This window comes from Lepidochelys kempii, chromosome 3 (assembly GCF_965140265.1).
Source record: "Lepidochelys kempii isolate rLepKem1 chromosome 3, rLepKem1.hap2, whole genome shotgun sequence".
NCBI classification, from domain to species: domain Eukaryota; kingdom Metazoa; phylum Chordata; order Testudines; family Cheloniidae; genus Lepidochelys; species Lepidochelys kempii.
Genome location: NC_133258.1, coordinates 7,897,955 through 7,922,405, shown reverse-complemented (window position 1 = coordinate 7,922,405; position 24,451 = coordinate 7,897,955). Strand labels below are relative to the sequence as shown.

The 24,451-nt window shown below is 43.6% G+C and overlaps 1 protein-coding gene across 9 annotated transcripts in view; it reads right to left on the bottom strand.

The window, feature by feature from the left end:
* HMBOX1 (homeobox containing 1) overlaps nt 1-24,451 on the bottom strand; it is a 142,863-nt gene that overhangs the window by 26,778 nt on the left and 91,634 nt on the right. For 8 of the 9 annotated variants that reach the window (XM_073335637.1, XM_073335638.1, XM_073335641.1 and 5 more), the window contains exons 5-6: nt 18,837-18,947; nt 8,341-8,494 (exon numbers count right to left, since the gene is read on the bottom strand). In XM_073335637.1, coding sequence (XP_073191738.1) covers nt 8,341-8,494; nt 18,837-18,947 — 265 coding nt within the window. The remainder of the gene's footprint in view (nt 1-8,340; nt 8,495-18,836; nt 18,948-24,451) is intronic. The other variant, XM_073335645.1, reaches the window with a different exon arrangement.

Here is a 24,451-nt window from a genome sequence, read left to right as displayed (position 1 = left end):
TGCAGGTGTGTGTGATAGTGGGTGCAAATAGCAGAGTGCACCAAAGGGATGCATTGTAACTGCTCCATGTGGATGCTGCAGGCATGAACTAAAAGGTTCCTACTTTGTATTAATGTAATCCTCTTTAAACAGGATTATATTAATGGTTCCCAGTTCTCATTAATGTAATCCTGTTTGAAGAGGATTACATTAATGTGAACTAGGAACCTTTTAGTTCACGCCTGCAGCGTCCACATGGGGGTATTACAGTGCCGCACTTTGGTGCACACTGCTCTTCACACCCTTGTCACCTGATCTGCAGAGCAGTGTTGAAAAGCCCTTAGATCTCCTGTGGGACCAATATCAAGGTTCTGCAACAAACCAGAACTCATGGGATAAAATTAACAAAGGCAATTTTCCTATTTCACAAGCTAATGGATCTCTTTCTCCCCAGGTAAGCGGTGAGAGCCCAGTGCTTGGGACAGTGACAGTAATAATGCTCATAAGCAGGATAATTTTTTAATAATGAGCGTCAATGCAGACATCGCTCACTCCTCACCATGGGACTCAAGCTTGCTTATTCTGCATGCCAGCAGATACTGGGTGCACTGCAGAAGGTGCGCTGCACTAGTCATGTCATGCAGCCAATGCACAAAGTAACAGTGACTGTTTTTGGAGGGAAGTGGGTACAATCCTCTTTAGCCAGCGGGACGGTCATTGTGACATGGGGCCACTCCAGGTGAGCAGAGAGCGTAAGAGGGGAGAACTATTGAGGCTTAGTTATTTTTGATTGTTGGTACCTTCCCTAATATGTCTGTGGGTCCATCTACACTGCAATCAAAGGTGTGACTGCAGCATGTGCAGACATACCCAAGCTAGCTTTGATTTAGGTAGCTGAAACAACAACAACAGGAAGAAAAGGAGGACTTGTGGCACCTCAGAGACTAACAAACTTATTTGAGCATAAGCTTCCGTGAGCTACAGCTCACTTCATCGGATGCATGCAGTGGAAAAAATCAACAACAATAGGGAAGCCACAGCAGCACGAGCTGTACAACCCTGCCTGAAACCCTGGGGATGCACTCGAGTGGTTAGCTCATGCTGCTGCAGCTTCACTGCTATTGTTATTTGAGCTAGCTTGGGTATGTCTGTGTGGTACAATCACACCTATGATTGAAGTGTAGCATAGACACACCCTGTGTGAGTCTCCCAAGCATACAACTCAAATCCCTTCTTCTGCTTCCTCATCAAGTATAAACTCCTCGTCCTCATCTCCATCCCCCTCTTCCACTCTCTGCTTTACACTCCTTTCATGCAGTTCCTGTAAGCCTGGAAAGGCATACTTATGTTTACTGGCCAGTTGAAAGTCAGGCTTTCTCCCTTCTCCACTGTAGTGTAGAAATAATGAGGGGCGGGGGAGAGGGAAGAAACAAAAATAACCCAAAGCAGAACTATGAAGCTACCTAGACCATCCCTCTGCCATTGATGAGCTGTCCCTGCAATTTTTGAGGGGGAGGAAAGGGGAGAGGAGGCAGCTGGGTGTGGAAGAATGAGCAATGGTTGCAGAGTCAGGAAGTCTCATCCCAGCTCTATTGCCGATTCACTTTGTGGCCTTGAACAAGTTGTTTCACATCTGACTCAGTTTTCCATCTGTAAAATGGGGCTAGTATTTATCGACATCTCTGAAGGGCTGTGACAATTAGTGAGTTAATGTTTGTGCAGTGCTTTGAACTTGTAAACTTGTAAATGCCAAGTATTTTTTAATGTCTAGATTGATTTAACCAGATGCTAGTCTAGGTCTTTGTCTAGTATAGGTTGTTTCTTCTTTAAGTTCCTTTGGGGGGAGGGATAGCTCAGTGGTTTGAGCATTGGCCTGCTAAACCCAGGGTTGTGAGTTCAAACCTTGAGGGGGCCATTTGGGATCTGGGGCAAAAACTGGGGATTGGTCCTGCTTTGAGCAGGGGGTTGGACTAGCTGACCTCCTGAGGTCCCTTCCAACCCTGATATTCTGTGATTCTATGAACAAAGCCAAAGGAGAAATAAAACTCAAAACCAGAAACCTCAAAACCTTATTACTTAGGCAATCCATAAATAAATAGTGCTGTACACTCATTAATTGCATCACTGATGTAACAGCTTCGTTTACAATAGCATGTACAAGCTGTGTGTGTTATTTTTATTTAAACATGTTCCAGCTTCATAGAATGGTTGTCAAAAGAAAACACTGCCCCTCCAAACCGGCAATGGAATACATACAGGAACTGCTCACTTAAAGTCATAGGTATGTTCCTGAAAAATGCAACTTTAAGCAAAATGATGTTAAGCGAATCCAATTTCCCCATAAGAATTAATGTAAATGGGGGGATTAGGTTCCAGGGAAATTTTTTTCACCAGACAAAAGACTATATTATATTATATATATATATATATATATATATATATATATATATATATATATATATATACACACACACAGTATAAGTTTTAAACAAACAATTTAATACTGCACACAGCAATGATGATTGTGAAGCTTGGTTGAGGTGGTGGGGTCAGAGGGTGGGATATTTACCAAGGAATGCCTTGCTGCTAAATGATGAACTCGCACTTGGCTGAGCCCTCAAGGGTTAACTCTCACACTCTACAATGCAGCAGGAAAGGAGGGAGGGCAGAAAGAGACAGAGACATGGCAGTGTGGGGAGGGACAGCTGAAGTGCCTGCAATTGACAGCCTGCTGGGCAGCTGCTGCACAGGGAACTTAGGGGAGCGGGGAGCTGCTAGGGGGAGCTGCTAGGGGGGCTGCTGGTCCACCTTTGTTCCAAGCCCCCACCAGCGTGCTGCAACGGGCTGCTCTTCCTGCAAGCAGTGGACAAAGCAGGTGGCTGCCAAACAACGTTAGCATCGCACAATTTTAAACGAGCATGTTCCCTAACTGATCAGCAACGTAACAACGAAACAACGTTAACTGGGACAACTTTAAGCGAGGAGTTCCTGTACTTGTATAAAGGATGTCGTTTTGAAAAGGCCTCTTACAGAATGCCTTGAAATGGGTATGTTCTCCCAAGTTGATTCGGCTGCTACCGCTAGATGGCACAGCATTAATGAAAAGCCTGCAAAAGGAGGGAAACTGAGTTCTGAGGTATATAATTAGAGGGAAAAGCACAGACGTGTTTAAAAAAAGCAGAAATGGTTTCATTAAAAAATATATATATCTCTATCCCCCAGGGAACTTTCAGTCTGACAGTTCTAATGAGAGAAGCTGAAAGGAACAAGGGTGATTTTGATGCTGTGGAAAGAATCTTTGGGACTAGATGAAATAGAGAAAAACACAAACCTGCACAAGGAACAGACTTTCAAGCCTAACTTCAGATTCCAACCGAAACGATTACTATAATCTTCGCTTTGTTCCCAAAGGAGGGTGAACCATACCACACCACCACCACACATACAACTCAGCATATTTCACGAGCAGCTGGCTAGAGAAGAGAACGTTCCCCGCAGGTCAAGGTTGATATCACTGGCAAGGCAGCATGAGGGAGCTCGCATTGCAGTTGTCTGAACCACACCTTGTTTGCAGTTAAATATAGAACTTCACTTTCCGGAACTATTGCTCCTCTTAACCTTCAGAGCATAAATATTCAGAAAGAAATTAAAAAAAAAAAAAAAACCCAGAAAGAAAGACCTTCTAAATCTATTGTCCGAAACCCAAGCCTAACAACTAATAAAACTGTCCTGGGAGAAATTCCAAAAAGCAGCAAAAACAGGAGAATTGAATTACAGAAACCACAAGCAGCATTCTGGAAATCCAGAATAAACTCATTAGACCCTTTGATACACATGCACTGTATATAACCACACGTATCCATGGCATGAAAGTACACTCACAGGGACTGATTCTGATCTCACATAAACCAGTTTGACACCAAGTGTAATTCCACAAGAGTTGCAGCTGATTTACACAAATCAAAACCAGGAACGCTGCCAAATGAAACCATCACATTCCTTATGCAGTTCAAGAGCCACATCCGGCCACATCCGGAGTGGTGCTGTACACCCATGACGCCCATTCAATGCAGCAGTGGCACTAAATATGTGATTGCAGGATCCTTTGTAGACACAGGAACAAACACAAACAAAAGGGGTGTGGAAGGGACAGTCCTGGGTGTGTCTTTGATGAAATTGATAAACATGGCGTGTCGGTTGATCCTCATAATTCAACTAGACTATGTATCTGTGACCAAAGACACATTTACCTTTGGCACAGCAGTCGGCCAGCCAGCGCTCACTTTAACAGTGCAAAAGCAACTTCAGACGGTCATTCCTTGGGCAAATGGAGAGGATGCACACTGGGTCACTGGAGACATGATGCACTTTTTAAAACAGCATGTCTTGCCCTTGTCCAGGAATTGCTTGGCATGTGCCCTAGTCCACAGCAGAGTTAACTTAAACAACGAAGAGTGCACAGGAGAACAAGGACTGCACAGTAATGCTCAGACAAATATCACATGGAAAGCTAGAAGCATCCAAGAAGAGCCCGCGAGGCCCACTTAAAAGCAGTCACTATGTGCTCCATGGGACACACCAACATCACTTTAGTGTTTTCCATGAGTGGCACATCAGAACTACCAGGTGCTATGAGGACACAAAACAAGGGAACGTGTCTAACTGGTAAGGAAAATCCTTTGGTCTACTGAGTTGGATCAACTGCCTCCACTAGCAGCCAAATCCTAGAGATGAAGAAGCAAACCACCAGTGTGAAGCAACCAGATCACTGTGCAGTGTTATATGCTATAAACAGAAGCGGAAAAATTCCTTTCTGTTCCCAGTGGTAATCAGCACTGGCCAGGCATCAGGAAACCCGGCTGTGTAAGCATGTATTATGAGTCATAAAATTGGTGGGCCTGGGGACTGTGGTAACATGTAAGTGTATAATGTGTGCAACATCCCTGAGCTCCTACTCAGGTGTTTCCCCTGCTTTAGGCAATGTATTTGCACATGTCAGTGATTAATATTTGTTTACAAAACCCTGGCTGCATTGCAGCAGTGCCTAGAGTCAGGATCAGGTCACCATTGCAGGAAACACTGTGCAACCACACAGCAAAAGACAATCCCTGCCCCCAGGAGCTTACAGTCTGAGACAAGATGCAAGGAATGAGTGTGGCAAACAAAGGAAAGAAGGCGCGGAAGGAGGGGGAGAAAGCAACGAAAATAAGATCACCTGGTTACATAGGTATCCTACTGCACAAGATATTGGTTTCTGATAGTTTAAACAAACCAATTTTGACATTTTTTCTAATGCACAAAATTGTCCCTCCCTTACTGAGGTACAGCCAAACCATTATAGACTGATTTCTGGTAGGTGTCAGAGGAGGGATCTGAAGGAGAAGAGGGTAGTGTTTAGCATTGTCTTTTTGTTCTGTAAAAAAAGAAAAGGAGGACTTGTGGCACCTTAGAGACTAACCAATTTATTTGAGCATAAGCTTTCGTGAGCTACAGCTCACTTCATCGGATGCATACTGTGGAAAATACAGAAGATGTTTTTATACACACAAACCATGAAAATAATGCGTGTTTATCACTACAAAAGGTTTTCTCTCCCCCCACAAAAGAGAAAACCTTTTGTAGTGATAAACACACATTTTTTTCATGGTCTGTGTGTCTAAAAACATCTCCTGTATTTTCCACAGTGTGCATCCGATGAAGTGAGCTGTAGCTCACGCTCAAATAAATTGGTTAGTCTCTAAGGTGCCACAAGTCCTCCTTTTCTTTTTTTGCGAATACAGACTAACACGGCTGTTACTCTGAAACCTTTTTGTTCTGTGTTTGTTCAGTGCCTAGCACAATGGCAGCTTGGTGCACAGCTAGGGCTCCTAGGTGCTACAGTAATACAAAACAACATAATAATCATTATAACTGGGGGGGGGGGGGCAGGGAGACATGTTTCCTTGCCCCAAAGAGCTTCAATTCTAAATCAGAGAGACCGTACAGTAGACACAGTGAATTAAACATCCAGCCTCAAAGTGGTGCAGAACTGCAACTTCGCTGTCATTTCCCAACTATCACCTTGCAGAGGGGACACTCGGTTGTAAAGGTACTTCACAACTTTTTGTTTTAATGCTAAACCTCTAACCCATTATATTTAAGGGACAAAGTAAGGAAAGGGGAAGAGAAATGAAGAGGAAAACACCGTTGGAGTGACTCTCCTACGGGTCTCACGCTATATTAACTACTTACCTAGTTAGTGCAAACTCTGCTGAAGGCTATGCGACTCTGCACTGATGCAAGGCTCTGCACTATCAGCTTCCAGTAAAGGATGGGGCCTTCCATTACACAGACTCTTCAGGGCAGGCACAGGTTTACCATTTAAGAGAAGCATTTATGAGGAACAGATTTAACAAACCACAGATAGACACTGGTGGAGTCTCAAGAGAAGACTTGGAGACAATTGCTATTTACGGACCCCAAGACTGCAAAGCCTCCCTTCTGTGGATTGTCTCATTACTTCACCAAGACCATCCCTGTGAGTAAAACACTTTTGCTTGAGGAAGGGTGGCAGCACTGGGCCCCCAAGGTAGTTAACATTGTGGACTCAGCATCAGTAAAAGCAGGCTGACTCCTGTTAGGTGACAGAGCTCAGTGTCTGAGTGAAGGAAAGGAGAAGTGTTTTATACAGTGAAAGTGCCCCCACAAATAGAGAGCACATATTTCAAAACCTGAAAGTGGCTGAGAGCCTCCATCTCCCACAGATTTCTTTAGGAGCCGAAAGTGTTGATCCCCCCCCAGAGGTGCAGAACCACTTTGCAGGATCAGGCCCTTGCTATGTCAGAGTTAGGAGGCAGGCATCAATGTGCATCGGAGAGAACAAAACCCTATGTGAATTTTTGAACACCATATAGGTTGGAGGCATGATTGTGGCCCTCACCAAGTGCTCTGCTGGGTGTGCAAATGCCATCGATACTATAGCGATGAGCGTGACATGCATGAATAACTTGATTGTTGCCGTTGCACTAGGCGCTTCAGCTGCCTTTATGAAAAGCAGCTGAACTGCTCCTTATTGCTACATCCCCATAACATGTGTATCCTATTTTACTCCCCGGGGTTGAGCTGGAAGATGGCATGAAAAAAACCTGCAGCTTCAATTTCGACTTTCATGGTCTATGTAATCTCTCATGTTTACGGGTTAAAATTCTGGGATGTTTAATATTTTATTATTTACAATACCTTAATCTTCCCTAGGTTCTAGAACACGTCTAGCAGGAAAATACTAAACACAACAGCCCAAATGCCGCAAAATAGACAGGCTTGGATAAAGAGGTATTTGTCTGAACCCAGCAACATTTGCAGGATCTTCTGTGCCCTAACTGCAGATCCTCTTCTCACAAGGTTTTGGGCCTGTTGCTGTACGGAGCTTCCAGATTCCCCTCTGGCTGTCAGCACAGGGTGCTCACAGCCAAGTCCATTACCAGGGACAAGCTTAACACCCAGTGTGCCCCACACTCCAAAGTTGGAGGAAGACTGAAGGGGGGGTGGGGGCGGGAAGAAATTGCCTCCCAGCAATTTAGTCTTTACAAGGAATAAGCACTTACCCCTACGTGGTCACTCTGTACACTCTGGGCCTTTTGCAGCTACCAATTTAGACACTAGAGAGATTCTGAAGTGAGCAGAGGGCAAAGGCAAAGCATGCAGGCAGACCTTGCTAGGAGAGTGCTTAATTTCTGCAAGGCTGAAGAGCTGGGAGTTCTAATGACCACTTGCTTCTCTGCTTATGTATTTGAATGGATCTACCTTGCCCTGTATTGTTCCCTGCCAACATCCAGGGCTGTAATAGTCTTCTGGGCAGGGAACTTGTTACTTATCAGACAAAGCTCTCTTACACAGCACTGTATATGGACATGGTGCTGTACAAATGCCAGCATAAAATATTAGTTTTATCTGTTTGAGGTAGGATCTGCAAAATGGAAAGAGCTGCACAATACAAAGCAAAGATCATTCAGACTCCCATCTAGACAGAGCCTGAATTAGCTTGAATGAAAGCTCCCTGGAAAGCTAAGGAAGAGCTGAACAACAAAGACCTGGAAGGATCTGCAAACTGAACCAAGGGCAAGGCTTCCCAAGGGCTACGAAGAACGTTCAGCATGATCAAGAGGACTATGGCACGTAAATGCTTTACATGAAATGGGATGCAATAGTTCCTCCTAGTCCTCTGAATGAAAGAACAGGTCCAGGTAGCTAATTGGCTTGCACATTACTGCAGCACACTCACAATAAAGCAGTTGTTACTCATCAGAGCAGGGACAAATAGTATCTCATTCTACTTCCATTTAATGCACATCAAGGCCTTGGCAACCCCAAGGAGATACATACCTTTCCATAACTGCCAGACACTCCTTTCTCCATGTGAACCGACTGCCTCGCCGTAGTCTGAAGGTCCCAGAGGTAGCTGTGACTGGGGGAGGCGTCTGTCTCCATTCTGGCTCTTCTACTGGGATTGGAGCAGGTCTCATACTTAACGTAGCCCCTAAAAACAAGAATAAATACTGTGTTTCCTAATGGACTGAAAATCTTGCTTCTCTTCTCAGTCCTGCTAATAAAGAAACAACTGACTGGTGAAGCCATTCAAGCCAAAGATAAAACAAACACATTAAAGACACATAAGGCCAGATTGTGTCCTCACACAGGCATGAATCAGGAGTTACCTTGTTGAAATCAATGGAGTTAAACTGGTCTAAGTCAAAGGAGAATCAAGCATGCAGTCTTCGTTATACCCACTTTGGAAGAGGCAATTTGCCCTCATCAAGATGGCCAGCTTCATATAGAATGTCTGAGCTGTGCTCAGCGGGGACCCATTCCGGCTTTGCTTTGTGCTCTTTGGTCATGAACATAAAATCAGCCAGACCGAGTCAGACCAAAGGCCCATCTAGCCCAGTATCCTGCCTTCTGACACTATGCTGAAGTTAGGCTTACCAGCCTATAATTGCTGAGATCGCCTCTGGAGCCTTTTTCAAAAATTGGCATCACATTAGCTATCCTCCAGTCATGTGGGACAGAAGCTGATTTAAATGATAAGTTACATACCATAGTTAGTAGTTCTTCAATTTCACATTTGAATTCCTTCAGAACTCTTGGGTGAATACCATCTCGCCATGGTGACTTATTACTGGTTAATTTATCAACTTGTTCCAAAACCTCCTCTAATGACACCTGAATCTGGGACGATTTGTCATCTAAAAAGAAGGGCTCAGGTTTGGGAATCTCCCTCACATCCTCAGTCATGAAAACCGATGCAAAGAATTCATTTAGTTTCTCCACAACGGTCGGAGAAACTAAATGAATGCTGCTGGCTACATTCTGGAGTGAACCATGGCAGAAATCTGGGGAGGGATGGCATGTGACCTTGCGCCGCCCCCCAATCCCAGGTTGCCTCAGAAATACATGGCACCAGGTACCAGGAGAGGGGGGTCCCTCCAGGGGGCCCAGCCAGACATGGAGGGCTGAGAGCGCCAGGCAGGGAGGGTCGGTCACCCCCTCATGTGAGAGAGGTGTATGGGAGTGTGTGTGTGGGTGGGGGGGATAGGGGTGTGGTTGTCACCCCTCCCTGTGTGGACCCTAAAGCCTTAAAGATAAGAAGGTAAATAAAAGGAATCCAACTACTCAGTATTTCTTTTTAACAGGGGCTCAGTCAATTTGATGTTAATTTGAATGCTTGTACTGCATAGTTCTGATTGATCGACATTGAACTCGCTTGAATTTGAGTAATTTTACCTGGTGCCCCATATTCAGCATAGGGAAATATGGTCACCCTATGTAATAGCCTTATCCCCCTTGACTGCTCCTTTAGCATCTCGACCATCCAGTGGCCCCATTCGTTATTTAGCAGGCTTCCTGCTTCTGAGGTATCTTAAAAAAAATTATGTTATTATTTTTTGAGTCTTTGGCTAGCTGTTCTTCAAAATCTTTTTGTGCCTTCCTAATTATATTTTTATACTTCACTTGCCAGAGTTTATGCTCCTTTCTATTTTCCTCAATAGGATTTAACTTCCACTTTGTAAAGGATGCTTTTTTGCCTCTGCTTCTTTTAATTTGCTGTTTAGCCACGGTGGCACTCTTTTGGTTCCCTTACTATGTTTTTTAATTTGGGGTACATATTTAATTTGGGCCTCTAGTATGGCGTCTTTAAAAAGTTTCCATGAAGCTTGCAAGGATTTCACTTTTGGGACAGTCCCTTTTAATTTCTGTTTAACTAACTTCATTTTTGTGTAGTTCCCCTTTCTGAAATTAAATGCTCCCATGGTGGGCTGCTTTGGTGTTTCTCCACAAAAGGGATATTAAATTTTATTATGTTATGGTCACTATTAGCAAGCTGTTCATCTATATTCACCTCTTGGACCAGATCCTGTGCTCCACTTAGGGAAGGAGTCGGAATAGGGGCAGGGAAGGGGCGGAGCTGGGGGGCTTTGGGGAAGTGGTTGGAATGGGGGTGGGAGGGGGCGAGCAGGGGGCAGGGCCGGGGGCAGAGTGGGGGTCAAGCACCCACCAGCGCCAGAAGAAGTTGGCGCGTATGCTCTACACTGTAGTTTTTTGCCATGCAAAATATTTACCCAGTTAAATGTATCATCATCGGCTGGTCGCACCATCATTTCAAAGTAGGTTTTTGGCCAACTTTTACCAATGTTGGTGCACGATTTTGTACGTTCTTATGTTTCAGAAAAGTATCTGATGGACACTGCCCTTCAAACACAGAATTAATGGGTCAGCAAGAGTTGGGAAATGTTAGCTTCCCCCGCAGTGTCTTACCAACAAACCTCCCCCTGACCAGGAGCTGTGAGAGCAGAGGCTCTCTCCACCTGCTCAAAAGCAGGCAATTTGGTAGCAGTGCTCTCTCAGGAATCAGATGAAAATGAAAGAGCATTTCAGTGATACTTAGCATCAAGGTAACAGCTGCAGAGTAATGATATTACATTAGTGTGTCTAAAATTTTTCTTAGGTAAAGGAGAAAAAAATGGAATAATTTTTTTTAAGAGCGTAAATCTGCTTCCATGTAAATCAGGCGTTGATACATTTACTTACTGAGTATAAAATGCTTTATTTTTTTTTCTTTGGGGTAGTGATAGCCTTGGTGGATCAATTCACACATTTCTCTTTTCCATGGGGCAACATCAGTAACAGCAGCATCCTGAAGTTGGCAGAAGCTGGAGAAATGTTTTCAGAACTGGGGATGAATATAGGCCTCCACCTCAACACATACACATGAGATCCAGCACAAGGAAAACCAAATAGGAGCATCAGGTGCTTGGAGCTCAGCTGCTGATAGGGGAAGTGCTGTTCAGCATAAACACTGCTGGCATGATCTTTAGTGAAAGAATCTGAGAGAGCTTCTCCTCTGAGCCCTTTGGTCACTTGTTCTTTTAACCTGCTGCCCCAAAGCATCACCTTGATTTTCTACCCACCCAGCTCTGCTTCTATAGTTTCTTTAAAAAAAGGCATAACATGCCATTTGTTCTACACTCAGGGCCAGATTCTTCAATTATACCAATGCACCTCTGCATGCAGATCCAGTTTACCTGTACCATGATGGGTGTATACAAAAGCCTATGACAGATCACAAGATCTGGCCCTAAAAACAGCAGATTTTTAAAAGAAGGGATACTGCTATGTTTTTGGCTCAGTAGATCCACAAAGTTAGGAAGCAATTAAATAAAAGCTCTGAGAATTGTGCCATAGCATATACATCTAAAGGTGAGGCACTCTGTACGTGAAGAGAGAGAAATTGTGTGGGATAACATGTGGGGAAGCCCTATTCATAGAGCATATAGGACTAGCATCTCCTACCGTCATCCAATGCCAGATGTGACCTTGTCCATGCAATGAAATGGATGTGACTAAATCGTTCCCTGGAAGGACCACGTCTAGATATCAGAGAGGAGTTCAGTCTCCATGGCCCTTTCAGTGATTGGCCTTTGTGCTGAAATTGCCAGCTAGGTTACCTGTTTATTTGTTGTTCCCTTTCCCCTAATCTGCATCTTCTTGTGTGTCTGTCCTTACACTGTGAACGCCTGGGGGCAGGGACCATGTCCGCTTTTCATAGAGTTTAAAACCAGGAAGGACAACCGGATCATCTGTTCTGACCTCCTGTAAATTTCACCCTGCTGCTCCTATGCTGAGGCCATTGACTTCAGTTAAAGAATTTCAGTCCTCAAGAGACTAAACTATTCCATGCCACTGGCAGAGAACAGGAGAGACCAATGTGTCACCAAGGTCTGGGGTTCCAGCAACAGTAAGGAATTGATTAGGTGAGATATGCCCAGATGATCCTAACAGGCGATCTATGCCCTATGCTGCAGAGAAAGGCAAAATGCCCTTAAGGTCCCTGACAATCTGACCTGGGGAAAATATCCTTCCTGAGCCCAAATTTGGTGATCAGTTTGACCCAGAGCATGTGAGCAAGACATGCCAGCCAGGTAGCTAGGAAAGAGGGCTCTCTGTACTACCTAAGGGTGCTGATTCACTCTCTCTCGTCCTGTCTCTAGCTAGGGCTAACCTTGGATGCTTCAGAGGAAAGTGAACACCCATCCCCAACCCCATACACCAAGAATACATCTGGACAATTGTGCACCTGGGAATAACATTCCTTCCTGACAACTAGCTGAAGCCTTGCAGTGCGAGATCTGATGATAGCTATTGTCTTAATTGAGAGGCGCAAGTGTTCTGAGCGTGTTGAGGACAATGCTGAGTTTCCTGTTCTCTCCATGAAGGAAGGGGATGAATAGGGGGATCTGTAGATTCACACACTCCAAGGCCAGAAGGGACCAACAAAACCATCCAGCCCAGCGCTTCCCCACCCTCACAGGTGGTAGAATTTCCCCAAGAAGCCAGATTAAAGCATATCTTTTAGGATACGTATACACTGCAGCTCAGAGGTGTAATACCCAGCTCAGGTAGATGTACACAAGCTAGCTTGAAAGCTAAATGTAGCAATGTGGCTGCAGGACAATGGGCTAGCCACCCAAGTACAACCCCATCTGAGACCCCAGGTACATATTCAGGCAGCTAACGGGAGCTGCTGCCATGGCCATGCTGCTACTTGAGCAGAGCTAGCGAGTGTATGTCTACCCGGACTGGGAATGACCCATCCCAGCTGCAGTGCAGACGCACCCTTGGAAAGATATCCAATCTTGTTTTAAAGATTACGTGCTGGTGAGTCCACCATCTTCACTGCAAAGCTGTTCCAATGTTCAATTAGCATCACTGCTAGGAAACTGCATCTCATTTCAAGGCTGAAATTTTCTACCTTCAACTTCCAGCCACTGGCTCTTGTTTTGCCTTTGTCAACAAGGTTGAAAAGCCCCTTCTATCGGATTCCTTTCCCATGTGTAAGAACCTAGACACAGTGATCACATCATATCACCTCTCCACCTTTCCTTTGACAAGCTGAATACGTTAAGCTCCTTAAGCCTCACGTCGAGGAGCTGGAAAACAAGCTTTATGATCGCTTTTGTGGCCCTCCTTTGAACACTCCTGCATATTTCAAAACTCTCTTGAAGTCTGGACACCAGAACTGGACACAGTGATCCAGCAGCTGTCTTTGAGTTTTTGGAGAATGCTCAATTCAACCCCAGTGCTATGCTAAAGAAACAATAACATTTTTTAAAAAGTGCCAAGCATGATGGTTTTTCCAGTGTGGACACAGGTTCATTGGGACCTGTCCTGAACCCATCTCATCTCACAGGTCACTGACTTCTTATCATGTGATAACTTTTGGCCATTACTGAGCTGGGCTGGATTGGAAACTGCAACCTAGACAGTGAAAGACTTTTTGCAATTTTACAGACAAGCCCATCGTTTAGATACAAGCTCTTCAGCACAGGAGATCTGTTCTCTGTGAAACGCTTAGCACGCTTGATGCACTATAAAAGAACGAATCATACCATCGCAACCCTAATACAAAGCTCCTGGGATAGCCAGCATCTTACTTTTTCATAAGCTTTTCTTTTAGAGCCAGACAAGGGCTCCCATGGCATTAAAATGATGGAAGATGCTACATGTTCCTGACAGCTGCCTCTCTCTTCAACCTGGCAGCACACACAGCCTTGGCCAAGATGACTATTTCTGCCTTCCTATTAAATGATTGGCAGGAAAAAAAAAAAAAGCTTAAATGTGGGCAATCAGACCACATATTGTAGTCTTAATGCATCATTTCTACAGCCTGTCTGCTCTGTCACAGCCCAGAGAGAAGGTGCCAAGGTTACTAGGCAATGAACATCTCACACTGCCCCCTGCTCTCAACCACACTAATAAGGCCAACCTTAATTAATTTTTTTATTTCAAAACATGGGTATGGGAAGATTTGTTAGAACAATGCAAGACTTCACTGATGCAGTAACGCTTAAATTTGGTTCCAAAACATAGAATATCATGGTTGGAAGGGAGCTCAGGAGGTCATCTAGTCCAATCCCCTGCTCAAAGCAGGGCCAATCCCCAACTAAATCATCCCAGGCAGGGCTTTGTCAAGCCTGACTTTAAAAACCTCTAAGGAAGGAGATTCCACCACCTCCCTAGGTAACCCAATCCAGTGTTTCACCACCCTCCTAGTGAAAAAGTTTTTCCTAATATCCAACCTAGACCTCCCCCACTGCAACATTAATCCTTGTTCTGTCATCTGCTACCACTGAGAACAGTCTAGATCCATCCTCTTTGGAACCCCCGTTTCAGGTAGTTGAAAGCAGCTATCAAATCTCCCCTCATTCTTCTCTTCAGCAGACTAAATATCGCCAGTTCCCTCAGCCTCTCGTCATAAGTCATGTGCTCCAGCCCCCTAATAATTTTTGTTGCCCTCCGCTGGACTCTTCCCAATTTTTCCACATCCTTCTTGTAGTGTGGGGCCCAAAACTGGACACAGTACTCCAGATGAGGCCTCACCAATGCCGAATAGAGGGGAATGATCATGTCCCTCGATCTGCTGGCAGTGCTCCTACTTATAACAGCCCAAAATGCCGTTAGCCTTCTTGGCAACAAGGGCTCACTGTTGACTCATATCCAGCTTCTCGTCCACTGTAACCCCAGGTCCTTTTCTGCAGAACTGCTGCCTAGCCACTCGGTCCCTAGTCTGTAGCAGTGCGTGGGATTCTTCCATCCTAAGTGCAGGACTCTGCACTTGACCTTGTTAAACTTCATCAGATTTCTTTTGGCCCAATCCTCTAATTTGTCTAGGTCCCTCTGTATCCTATCCCTACCCTCCAGTGTATCTACCACTCCTCCCAGTTTAGTGTCATCTGCAAACTTGCAGAGGGTGCAGTCCATGCCATCCTCCAGATCATTAATCATTATAAACATATTTATGAAGTGCCAAACAGGTGCTCAGCCCTCCACAAAACATGACATGGTCCCTGCCCCAAAAACGCCCCATCTCAGTAAAAAAGTATCACTGTTAATTAGATTAAATGAAAGACATTCCAATATCAACTGATCGTAATATTTTGCACTGAGTATTTCTTTACACAAAATCTGCCTTCATCCCCATCTGCAACTGCTTCCATAAAGAAAAACACAAGTGCGAACACATAAAATGACCTATCAGTTTTGCAGCATTATCATTAATTCCAGTGTCCTCTCTTCCAGAAAACCATTGATCATCAAGTTGGGAGCAAGATTATTATATCTAGTAGGAACAATATAGCCCTATTATTGCATCAGAGTTAAAACATTTCCCATAACTAGTTTTCTTTCTTTCTTTCAGTTTATCTGAGGCTGTCTGAACAAGAGTAACAAGCAAAGACACTAGAAAGATGTAGAGACTATCCATGGAGAAAAGCTAAACAGCGAAGAACATATACCAAAGGCCAGACAAAGTTGGGAGCCAACAGAAGCTTTGGAAGAGCTGAGCCCGCTTCTGTATTAATAGCAGAGAACATTACAAAATCTTGTTGTTCTAAGGCTTCAAAACACAAAATTGCTAGATTAGCAGATACAGGACTGTATGCGAGTGATTTAAAGCATAACCCACCTATGTAGCACTGCTATATAATAGAAAAGGAGAAAAAAAGAAGTCATTTTTTGCAGTATTTATATTTCTTTTCTGTCTCTGCCTTACAGTAGCATCCAGAGACTATCATCATGTTGGTGCCATACACACACATAGAAAGAGACCGTCCCTTCCCTGAAAAGCTTACAGTCTAAATAGACAAGACAGATAAAGGAAGTATTATCCCCACTTTACAGATGAGAATGGAGGCACAGAGAGTTTAAGTGACTTGCCCAAGGTCACACAGCAAGTGTGCGAGAGCCAGGGACTGAACCCACATCTCGTGAGTCCAGTGTCTTAACCATAAAACCATCCTTCCTCTTGAGGTCCCAGGTTGATTTTATCTACCTTCCTGGCCCGTCAAAACTGTTCCTGCTCTACAGGAAGGGAGAGTCTTTTTCAATGTTACTCAGCTGAATTCAGCCTGAGAGATGCCAAAAAGGGACAGGTCTGTAGGTATACATTTACCTAAATAAGAATTAAACTGAGAAAGTAGCTCCCATGCCCCATTGTCACCAAAGAACTCCCAATTCCCAATGTGACACCACAGCTTGGAGTAAACGAGTCACAGAAGGGAAAGGGATACAGTTGCCTTCCCAGCTACTGGCATTGTAGGGGAGACAACAAGAAGAAAAACAGACAAAACGAAGCATGCCTCTCTGTAGAAAGTTAGAAAACAGAAAAGGCACATGCCGATAATTTAATTTTGTGAGTTCTTTGGAAAAAGGGCTGTGTTTTAGTGAATGGTCGTACAGCACCAAGCACAACGTAAGTTTCTTCGGGCAGGAACCATATCTCTGTCTGTATGATGTATTCACCATTAGCACTCCACAAATATATATTAATTATCCACTGACTGGCCAGTCTGGACTGCAATACAATTGGTTGCATGGCAACAGTTCAAAGCAGCGGATTGTCCTAAAAAAAAAAATCCCCTCGAGTAGAAAATTCAAACAGCTATGGAAAAACAAAAAGGGTTTTCCAAGTCTCTCTTAGTAAATTGAGTGTTCTATTGGTCCGAAAGGGAATTTAGAGGCATCAATGCAATCCCTTGGCATAGGTAAGTGTCACTTTGTCTTTACAGTACTTGAAAAGGCTGTGTAAGGTCCCTTATGAAAAAACAAAATTAAAAAACCCCAGTAAGCGGCTGTTCAAGAAACTCTCTCCTGTGCCAATACAAAAGAAAAAAAACCAACAGACAAGTCCCCAGCCAGTCAGACAATGAAGTAGAACTTCAGAGTTTAACATCAGTTCATTTTGATTTAAATTGGTAAACTCTCATCAGAAATCAGTTCTGAGGAGTGAAAAGACACATAGGAAGATATGGGGGAGGGAGGCGTCACTGCTGAGTTTAACAAGGACTCTCTTACCGTGGCCCAAAACGCTCTCACAAACAACCCCAGGCAATACTGTAGCAGAAGGATCTATAAGGTTATTGGAAAACAAATCTAAGCAGCAGTTTCAATCTTCAGGAGAGGCAGTATTCTGTTTTCCAGCACTTTCCAAAAGCTCCAGTCCTCTTTTCCTGTCAGTTTTTGGGCCATGTCTTCTGTCAAAGGGGAATTTCTGGGAACTATTCCATAGGATGGAATCTGAAGGCAGCTGATGCTAAAACTTGTTTCCAATAACCTTACAGATCCTCACACAGTGCCAATTGCAACATCAACAGGGATTGTAAAATTGGTGTTCCTCACTGATCACAGCAACCTATCAACACCTCCCTCCCCTGGGCACAGTCTCTCTCTGAACAGCATTTCCAGATGCTTGAGAGAAAGAACAAAACTCAGAACTGTGTGTCTGAACCTAGCTGACCTTAAATTAAAGTATTCATGGACCAACTGATGTATGAAGCCTCTTTATGTGCAGTTTACACACACAGCACTTGTTTTCAAAATCTGTTTTTACTGGAGTTTTACTTAACAGAACTCAGACTTTTGGAGCAAAGCTCACAATAGACAGACTGAGTTTTGACTCCCTTTAAATCAATTACATTTCAAAGGGAAGACAGATGGCACAGGGTGGGTATAAGCAGGCCTCAGATTAAACAAAGGAAAACTGAGGCTGAATAGTATCAAGGGGGTGGTCAGGGACTGTGGGATTTGTCAAAAGGGAGTAATGGAAGCCTGGGTCAAGCAAGAAACTACAAGGAAGAATCCTGCCAGGGGACAGACTAGATGATAACTTCACAAGTAACACTGCCATCCCTTATTTCTGTGATTTTCTATACCCACAATTTTGATTTTTCAGAAGAGAAACAAGCAGGCTTTGCAAGACAAATCTTGACACCATCATATCCCAACCATAGGGTCAGGGCATGATCCAAAACCCATGACACCCTACTGAAAGACTGCCCTTGGTTTTAAGGGGCTCTGGATCAGGTCCTTAAACCTCCTGTTAGTTTATATGACACAGCTATTTTCAATGCTATGGCATGTTTAAAGTTCCCTTCTCTTGATCCAACAGGGCTTATCTATTATTTATATTGAGAGGCTGGGTGTAAATTTAAAGCCATCTGATTACACCTCCAACAGAGACTACATATTCCCACACTTTCAGAGGGTGTGAAAATGAGCCAAGCAACCAAGAAACAGGCCAGAGCTGAAGACCTGGAGAGGCAGTGCTTTGGGTCACTTGCTGCAACCAAGAGTTTACGCTTAAAAACAGTTCTATTCCCAAGTAGGCTTACCCCCATTCCTCCCACTTTCTAAAAAGTAACTCAGTTACGGGATATCACCTCTTGGAAGATGCTTCAGTGCAGCAAGGTGAAGTGAACAATCAGTGCCACTCACAAACATGACCCAGGGTTTATTTCAGAAGTAAAACCTTAGCTTGTTTTGTTTACCAGGGTTTGTCTTCTCAAGCTGGTACCATCTGTAAAATGCCCTTTTCTTTTGTTCACTCAGGTCTGACCCCTGCTGCAACAGCCAGTGAGAGATCCGACTCTGGCTGATACCTACAAGAAAGAAGGAGGGAGGGGGAGAGAGAGAGAGAGAGAGAGAGAGAACACTTTTGTTCTATTTAAATTTTGACTGGATTCAGTGCTAGTGAAAGGTACTGGCTTAAGAGGCCCAGAAATGGAAAGCTAATATTTTATACACAGAAAAGGTAAACGGTTCAAGCTTCCCCCGCAGTGTCCCACCAGTGTGCCTCAACTTTTGTCCTTTATTATTTTTGACCTGACTCAGACTCCACCCCCACAGCAGGCACGTAGTCCAGCAGTTAGTAGAAAGTTCACCAGACTTTGGAGTGGGCAGGTCTGGGTTCTATTCCTAGCTTGGCCACGGACTCTCACAACATGACTTTGAGGAAATCATAATATCGTTCTGCCTCAGTTTCCCCTCCATAAAATGGGAATATTGGTACTTACCCATCATTGTAAAGTGCTTCGAGATCTACAGACGAAGAAGTTTATTAAAGTGATTATGATGATTAAATGCTTGCAGTGCATGCAGTGCTCGACAATGAGGTGAAAGCAGAACAGCAGTCTGTGATATACAGATATTAGTCCAACAGAAAATGAAGTCATTCACCTACCAAGTCATATCTCACAGGCCAGAAACAAAACAAAACCCATCTGTCAGATGATAAACCGCTTCCAAACACTATGTACCTGGGCTGGATTAGACCCTGTGACCTAGTTGTGAAAAGTTCCATCTCTCCAAGAGAAATTTAAATCAGACTTTCATAAAAATAGTAAGAGGAGGAAATTTCCCAGAAATTTTTTCAGAGTGAAGCGGAATGCAGGATCAACATCGGCATTCCATCCATAACATTGAAGGACAAATTAATTAGGACACAAACCAAAACTAACCAAAAAAACCGAGGACGACTTGTGGCACCTTAGAGACTAACAAATTTATTTGGGCTGAAGCTTTTGTGGGCTAAAACCCACTTCATCAGATGCATGCAGTGGAAAATACAGTAGGAAGATCTATATACACAGAGAACATGAAACAATGGGTGTTGCCATACCAACTGTAACGAGACCAATTAATTAAGGTGGGCTATTATCAGCTGGAGAAAAAAAAAAAAACCTTTCGTAGTGATAATCAGGATGGCCCATTTCAAACAGTTGACAAGAGGGAGTGAATAACAGTGGGGCGGGGGAGGAATTAGCATAGGGAAATAATCTTTACTTTGTGTAATGACCCATCCACTCCCAGTCTTTATTCAAGCCTAATTTAATGATGTCCAGTTGGCAAATTAATTCAAATTCTGCAGTTTCTCATTGGAGTCTGTTTTTGAAGTTTTTTATTGGAGAATTGTGACTTTTAGGTCTAAAATTGAGTGACCAGGGTGGCTGACGTGTTCTCTGACTGGTTTTTGAATGTTATAATTCTTGATGTCTAATTTGTGTCCGTTTATTCTTTTGCGTAGAGATTGTCCGGTTTGGCCAATGTACAGGGCAGAGGGGCATTGCTGGCACATGATGGCATATATCACATTGGTAGATGTGCAGGTGAACAAGCCTCTTATGGTGTGGCTGATGTGATTAGGTCCTATGATGGTGTCCCTTGAATAGATGTGCAGACAGAGTTGGCAGCGGGCTTTGTTGCAAGGATAGGTTCCTGGGTTAGTGTTTTTGTTGTGTGGTGTGTGGTTGCTGGTGAGTATTTGCTTTAGGTTGGGGAGCTGTCTGTAAGCGAGGACTGGCCTGTCTCCCAAGATCTGTGAGAGTGAGGGATCGTCCTTCAGGATAGGTTGTAGATCCTTGATGATGCACTGGAGAAGTTTAAGTTGGAGGCTGAAGGTGACGGCTAGTGGTGTTTTGTTACTTTCTTTGTTGGGCCTGTCCTGGAGTAGGCGACTTCCGGGTATTCTTCTGGCTCTGTCAATCTGTTTCTTCACTTCAGCAGGTGTGTATTGTAGTTTTAAGGCTGCTCAATAGAGATCTGGTAGGTGTTTGTCTCTGTCGGAGGGATTGGAGCAAATGTGGGTGTATCTTAGAGCTTGGCTGTAGACAATGTTGTCTACTTATGCTACATTGATGACATCTTTAACATCTGGACCCATGGAAAAGAAGCCTTTGAGGAATTCTAACATGATTTCAACAATTTCCATCCCACCATCAACCTCAGCTGGGACCAGTCCACACAAGGGATCCACGTCCTGGACACTACAGTGCTAATAAGCGATGGCCACAAAACCACCACCTTACACCGGAAGCCTACTGACCGCTATACTTACCTACATGCCTCCAGCTTTCATCCAGACCACACCACACGATCCATTGTCTACAGCCAAGCTCTAAGATACAACCGCATTTGCTCCAATCCCTCTGACAGAGACAAAGAAAGTAACAGAACACCACTAGCCGTCACCTTCAGCCCCCAACTTAAACCTCTCCAGCGCATCATCAAGGATCTACAACCTATCCTGAAGGACAATCCCTCACTCTCACAGATCTTGGGAGACAGGCCAATCCTCGCTTACAGACAGCTCCCCAACCTGAAGCAAATACTCACCAGCAACCACACACCACACAACAAAAACACTAACCCAGGAACCTATCCTTGCAACAAAGCCCATTGCCAACTCTGTCTGCACATCTATTCAAGGGACACCATCATAGGACCTAATCACATCAGCCACACCATAAGAGGCTCGTTCACCTGCACATCTACCAATGTGATATATGCCATCATGTGCCAACAATGCCCCTCTGCCCTGTACATTGGCCAAACCGGACAATCTCTACGCAAAAGAATAAACGGACACAAATTAGACATCAAGAATTATAACATTCAAAAACCAGTCGGAGAACATGTCAACCACCCTGGTCACTCAATTTCAGACCTAAAAGTCACAATTCTCCAATAAAAAACTTCAAAAACAGACTCCAATGAGAAACTGCAGAATTTGAATTAATTTGCAAACTGGACATCATTAAATTAGGCTTGAATAAAGACTGGGAGTGGATGGGTCATTACACAAAGTAAGATTTCCCTATGCTAATTCTCCCCCCCCACCCCCGTTACTCACACCTTCTTGTCAACTGTTTGAAATGGGCAATCCTGATTATCACTACAAAAGGTTTTTTTTTTCCTGCTGATAATAGCCCACCTTAATTAATTGGTCTCATTACAGTTGGTATGGCAACACCCATTGTTTCATGTTCTCTGTGTTTATAGATCTTCCTACTGTATTTTCCATGGCATGCATCCGATGAAGTTAGTTTTAGCCCACGAAAGCTTATGCCCAAATAAATTTGTTAGTCTCTAAGGTGCCACAAGTACTCCACGTTTTTTTTGCTGATACAGACTAACACGGCTACCGCTCCAAAACTAACCAGTTTCACAAGTAAAGAGACAGGTCTAAAAACCCACTTGGATGCAAATCACACTCATTTGTGATCACCACAAGCTATTCCAACAACTTATATAATTCAGTGTTCAAATGGCTGAAGCAGAAGGCTAACAGATGGGGCAAAGGAACTGCCAAGGGTGCATTCCCAACAAGTGTTAACAGCGTACAAACTCTCTTGGGAATTAAAGTTCTAGGAAGTGCTCACAGTAACAATATATTGCTAAACACCACCTGTGCCAACACCTGTTTAGAATTATAATACACAACACAAAGTTGCTTTTCATGAGGTACTCGCACCTACCTCTCCCATCTTGTGTTCTCATGATCATATTTAACTTATGAGAAATAGGCTCCAGAAGTTTTACATTTTCTCTAATAAGGGATTTTTTCCTAACATGTATTTTTGAGTTAAACAAAGATGCTAATAACATTTCAGAACGATTCAAAATCTCAGGAGAGTCTAATTCATATGGGTTAACTCCAACTAGGTTTTCAAAAATCATAGTTATGTTCCTAACTAGCCTGCATTTTATAGAATTCTGGAGCTACTAAAATGTCATTTGTCCTGCAGGAAAAGGGTGGGTTTGGTTTTTTTTAAACAGGAACTTTTGTGTTCAACAGAAATCCTCGTGCAAGGATGCATGAGACTTGAAGGCTCCATGAGTATATTCTGACTGGCTTGCTGCAGGCAGGACTGTATGCTTTTATTGTAGATCCCAAACCAATCTCTTTCAGGGACTGCCTCTGCCCTATCTATCAAAGATGGTGCAAACAGCTGAGGCCCTCCCACTTAGTCATCCCCGGGGTTGAAATCATGTCAACTGGAAGCATGTGCTCAGTAAAGGGACTTGGTTCTGAAACCTGTGTCCTTTGGTGTTCCATCACAGTCCACATCAGGACACTTTTTGAGCACAGAACTACATGCCTTAAGTGTTTGGCCTCTCAGTTATGGTTTTTCAGCTGGATGAGTTTTGTCTGTTGATGGGTGAGGGTAGCATTAGTTTATTACCTGGTTTCTAAGTACCGTGGTCTACCTTTAATTATGTAATAAAAATATTGTGTGTACAGTTCTTTGGTAACAAAGTAGGATATAAAAGCAAAGTATCAAATACTAAAGTTATGGATGCAGAACATATTTTCATAATAATATATTGGGGCATCCACTCTTTGCCAGAGAGGCTGCACCGGCAACTTGCTACACTTGTTTTGTATAAAATAGTACAGATTGCAGCTACCTAATACACTTGTGCTGCTTGCAAACGTTAATGGTAACTTGGTCCAGTGGTTGAAGCAAAGGAGTGAGAGCCATGACATTGGGGTTCTATTCCCAGCTTCACTGCTGACTCACTGTGGTCTTTGGTACATCACTCCGCAGTCAACCCCTTTCTGTAAAACGGACCTTTGTACAGGACATTGACATGCACAGATTAGAACAGTGCTCTTCTACAAATTCTATGCACACTACTGCAGGTTCCAACATGACATGCTCTGTAATGACTACTGCATCCCATGACCTGCACTTCAGAATGTTGTGGGCTGCATCTCGTCTATATCAATAGACTAACTCCAGGTAATCACTCCTGTTGAGAATCAGATCCTTTTCTCTCTGTCCACACAGCTAAAATTCTTGTTCAGGCCTCATATCTCAGTCTCTGTGGTTTCTCCAACACCCACATCACCCCCAACCCTCCCACCTCCAGCCCATACAAAATGCAGCTGCTGAGGTCATCTTCCTCGCTCACTGTTTTGATCAGTCAACTTTTTAGAGTTCTCCATTGGTTCCTCTTTCTCTACCGCATCACTTTCAAACTTCTTGTGATCACTTTCCTCCCCAACTCTTCATCTATCTTTGTCAGTTCAGTTCGGATACTCTCTGGGGCAAATATTGTAGTTTCCACTGTTAGAAAAATGCTAGCACATTTTGGATGCTAATGCAAATTAAATAATACTTTGTATTTATGAAATGCTAGCTAAGACTACTGGGAATTATTTCCTCTGTGAAATACACAATTTTTTATTATTTGGATCATGATCCAGTCTAGAGGCCCCAACACTGTACATAGTACACAAAGCAAGAGATGATTTCTGCCTCAGAGACCTTGCAGCCTATATAGACACGTATTATTATACTCATTTTACAGTTGGGAAACT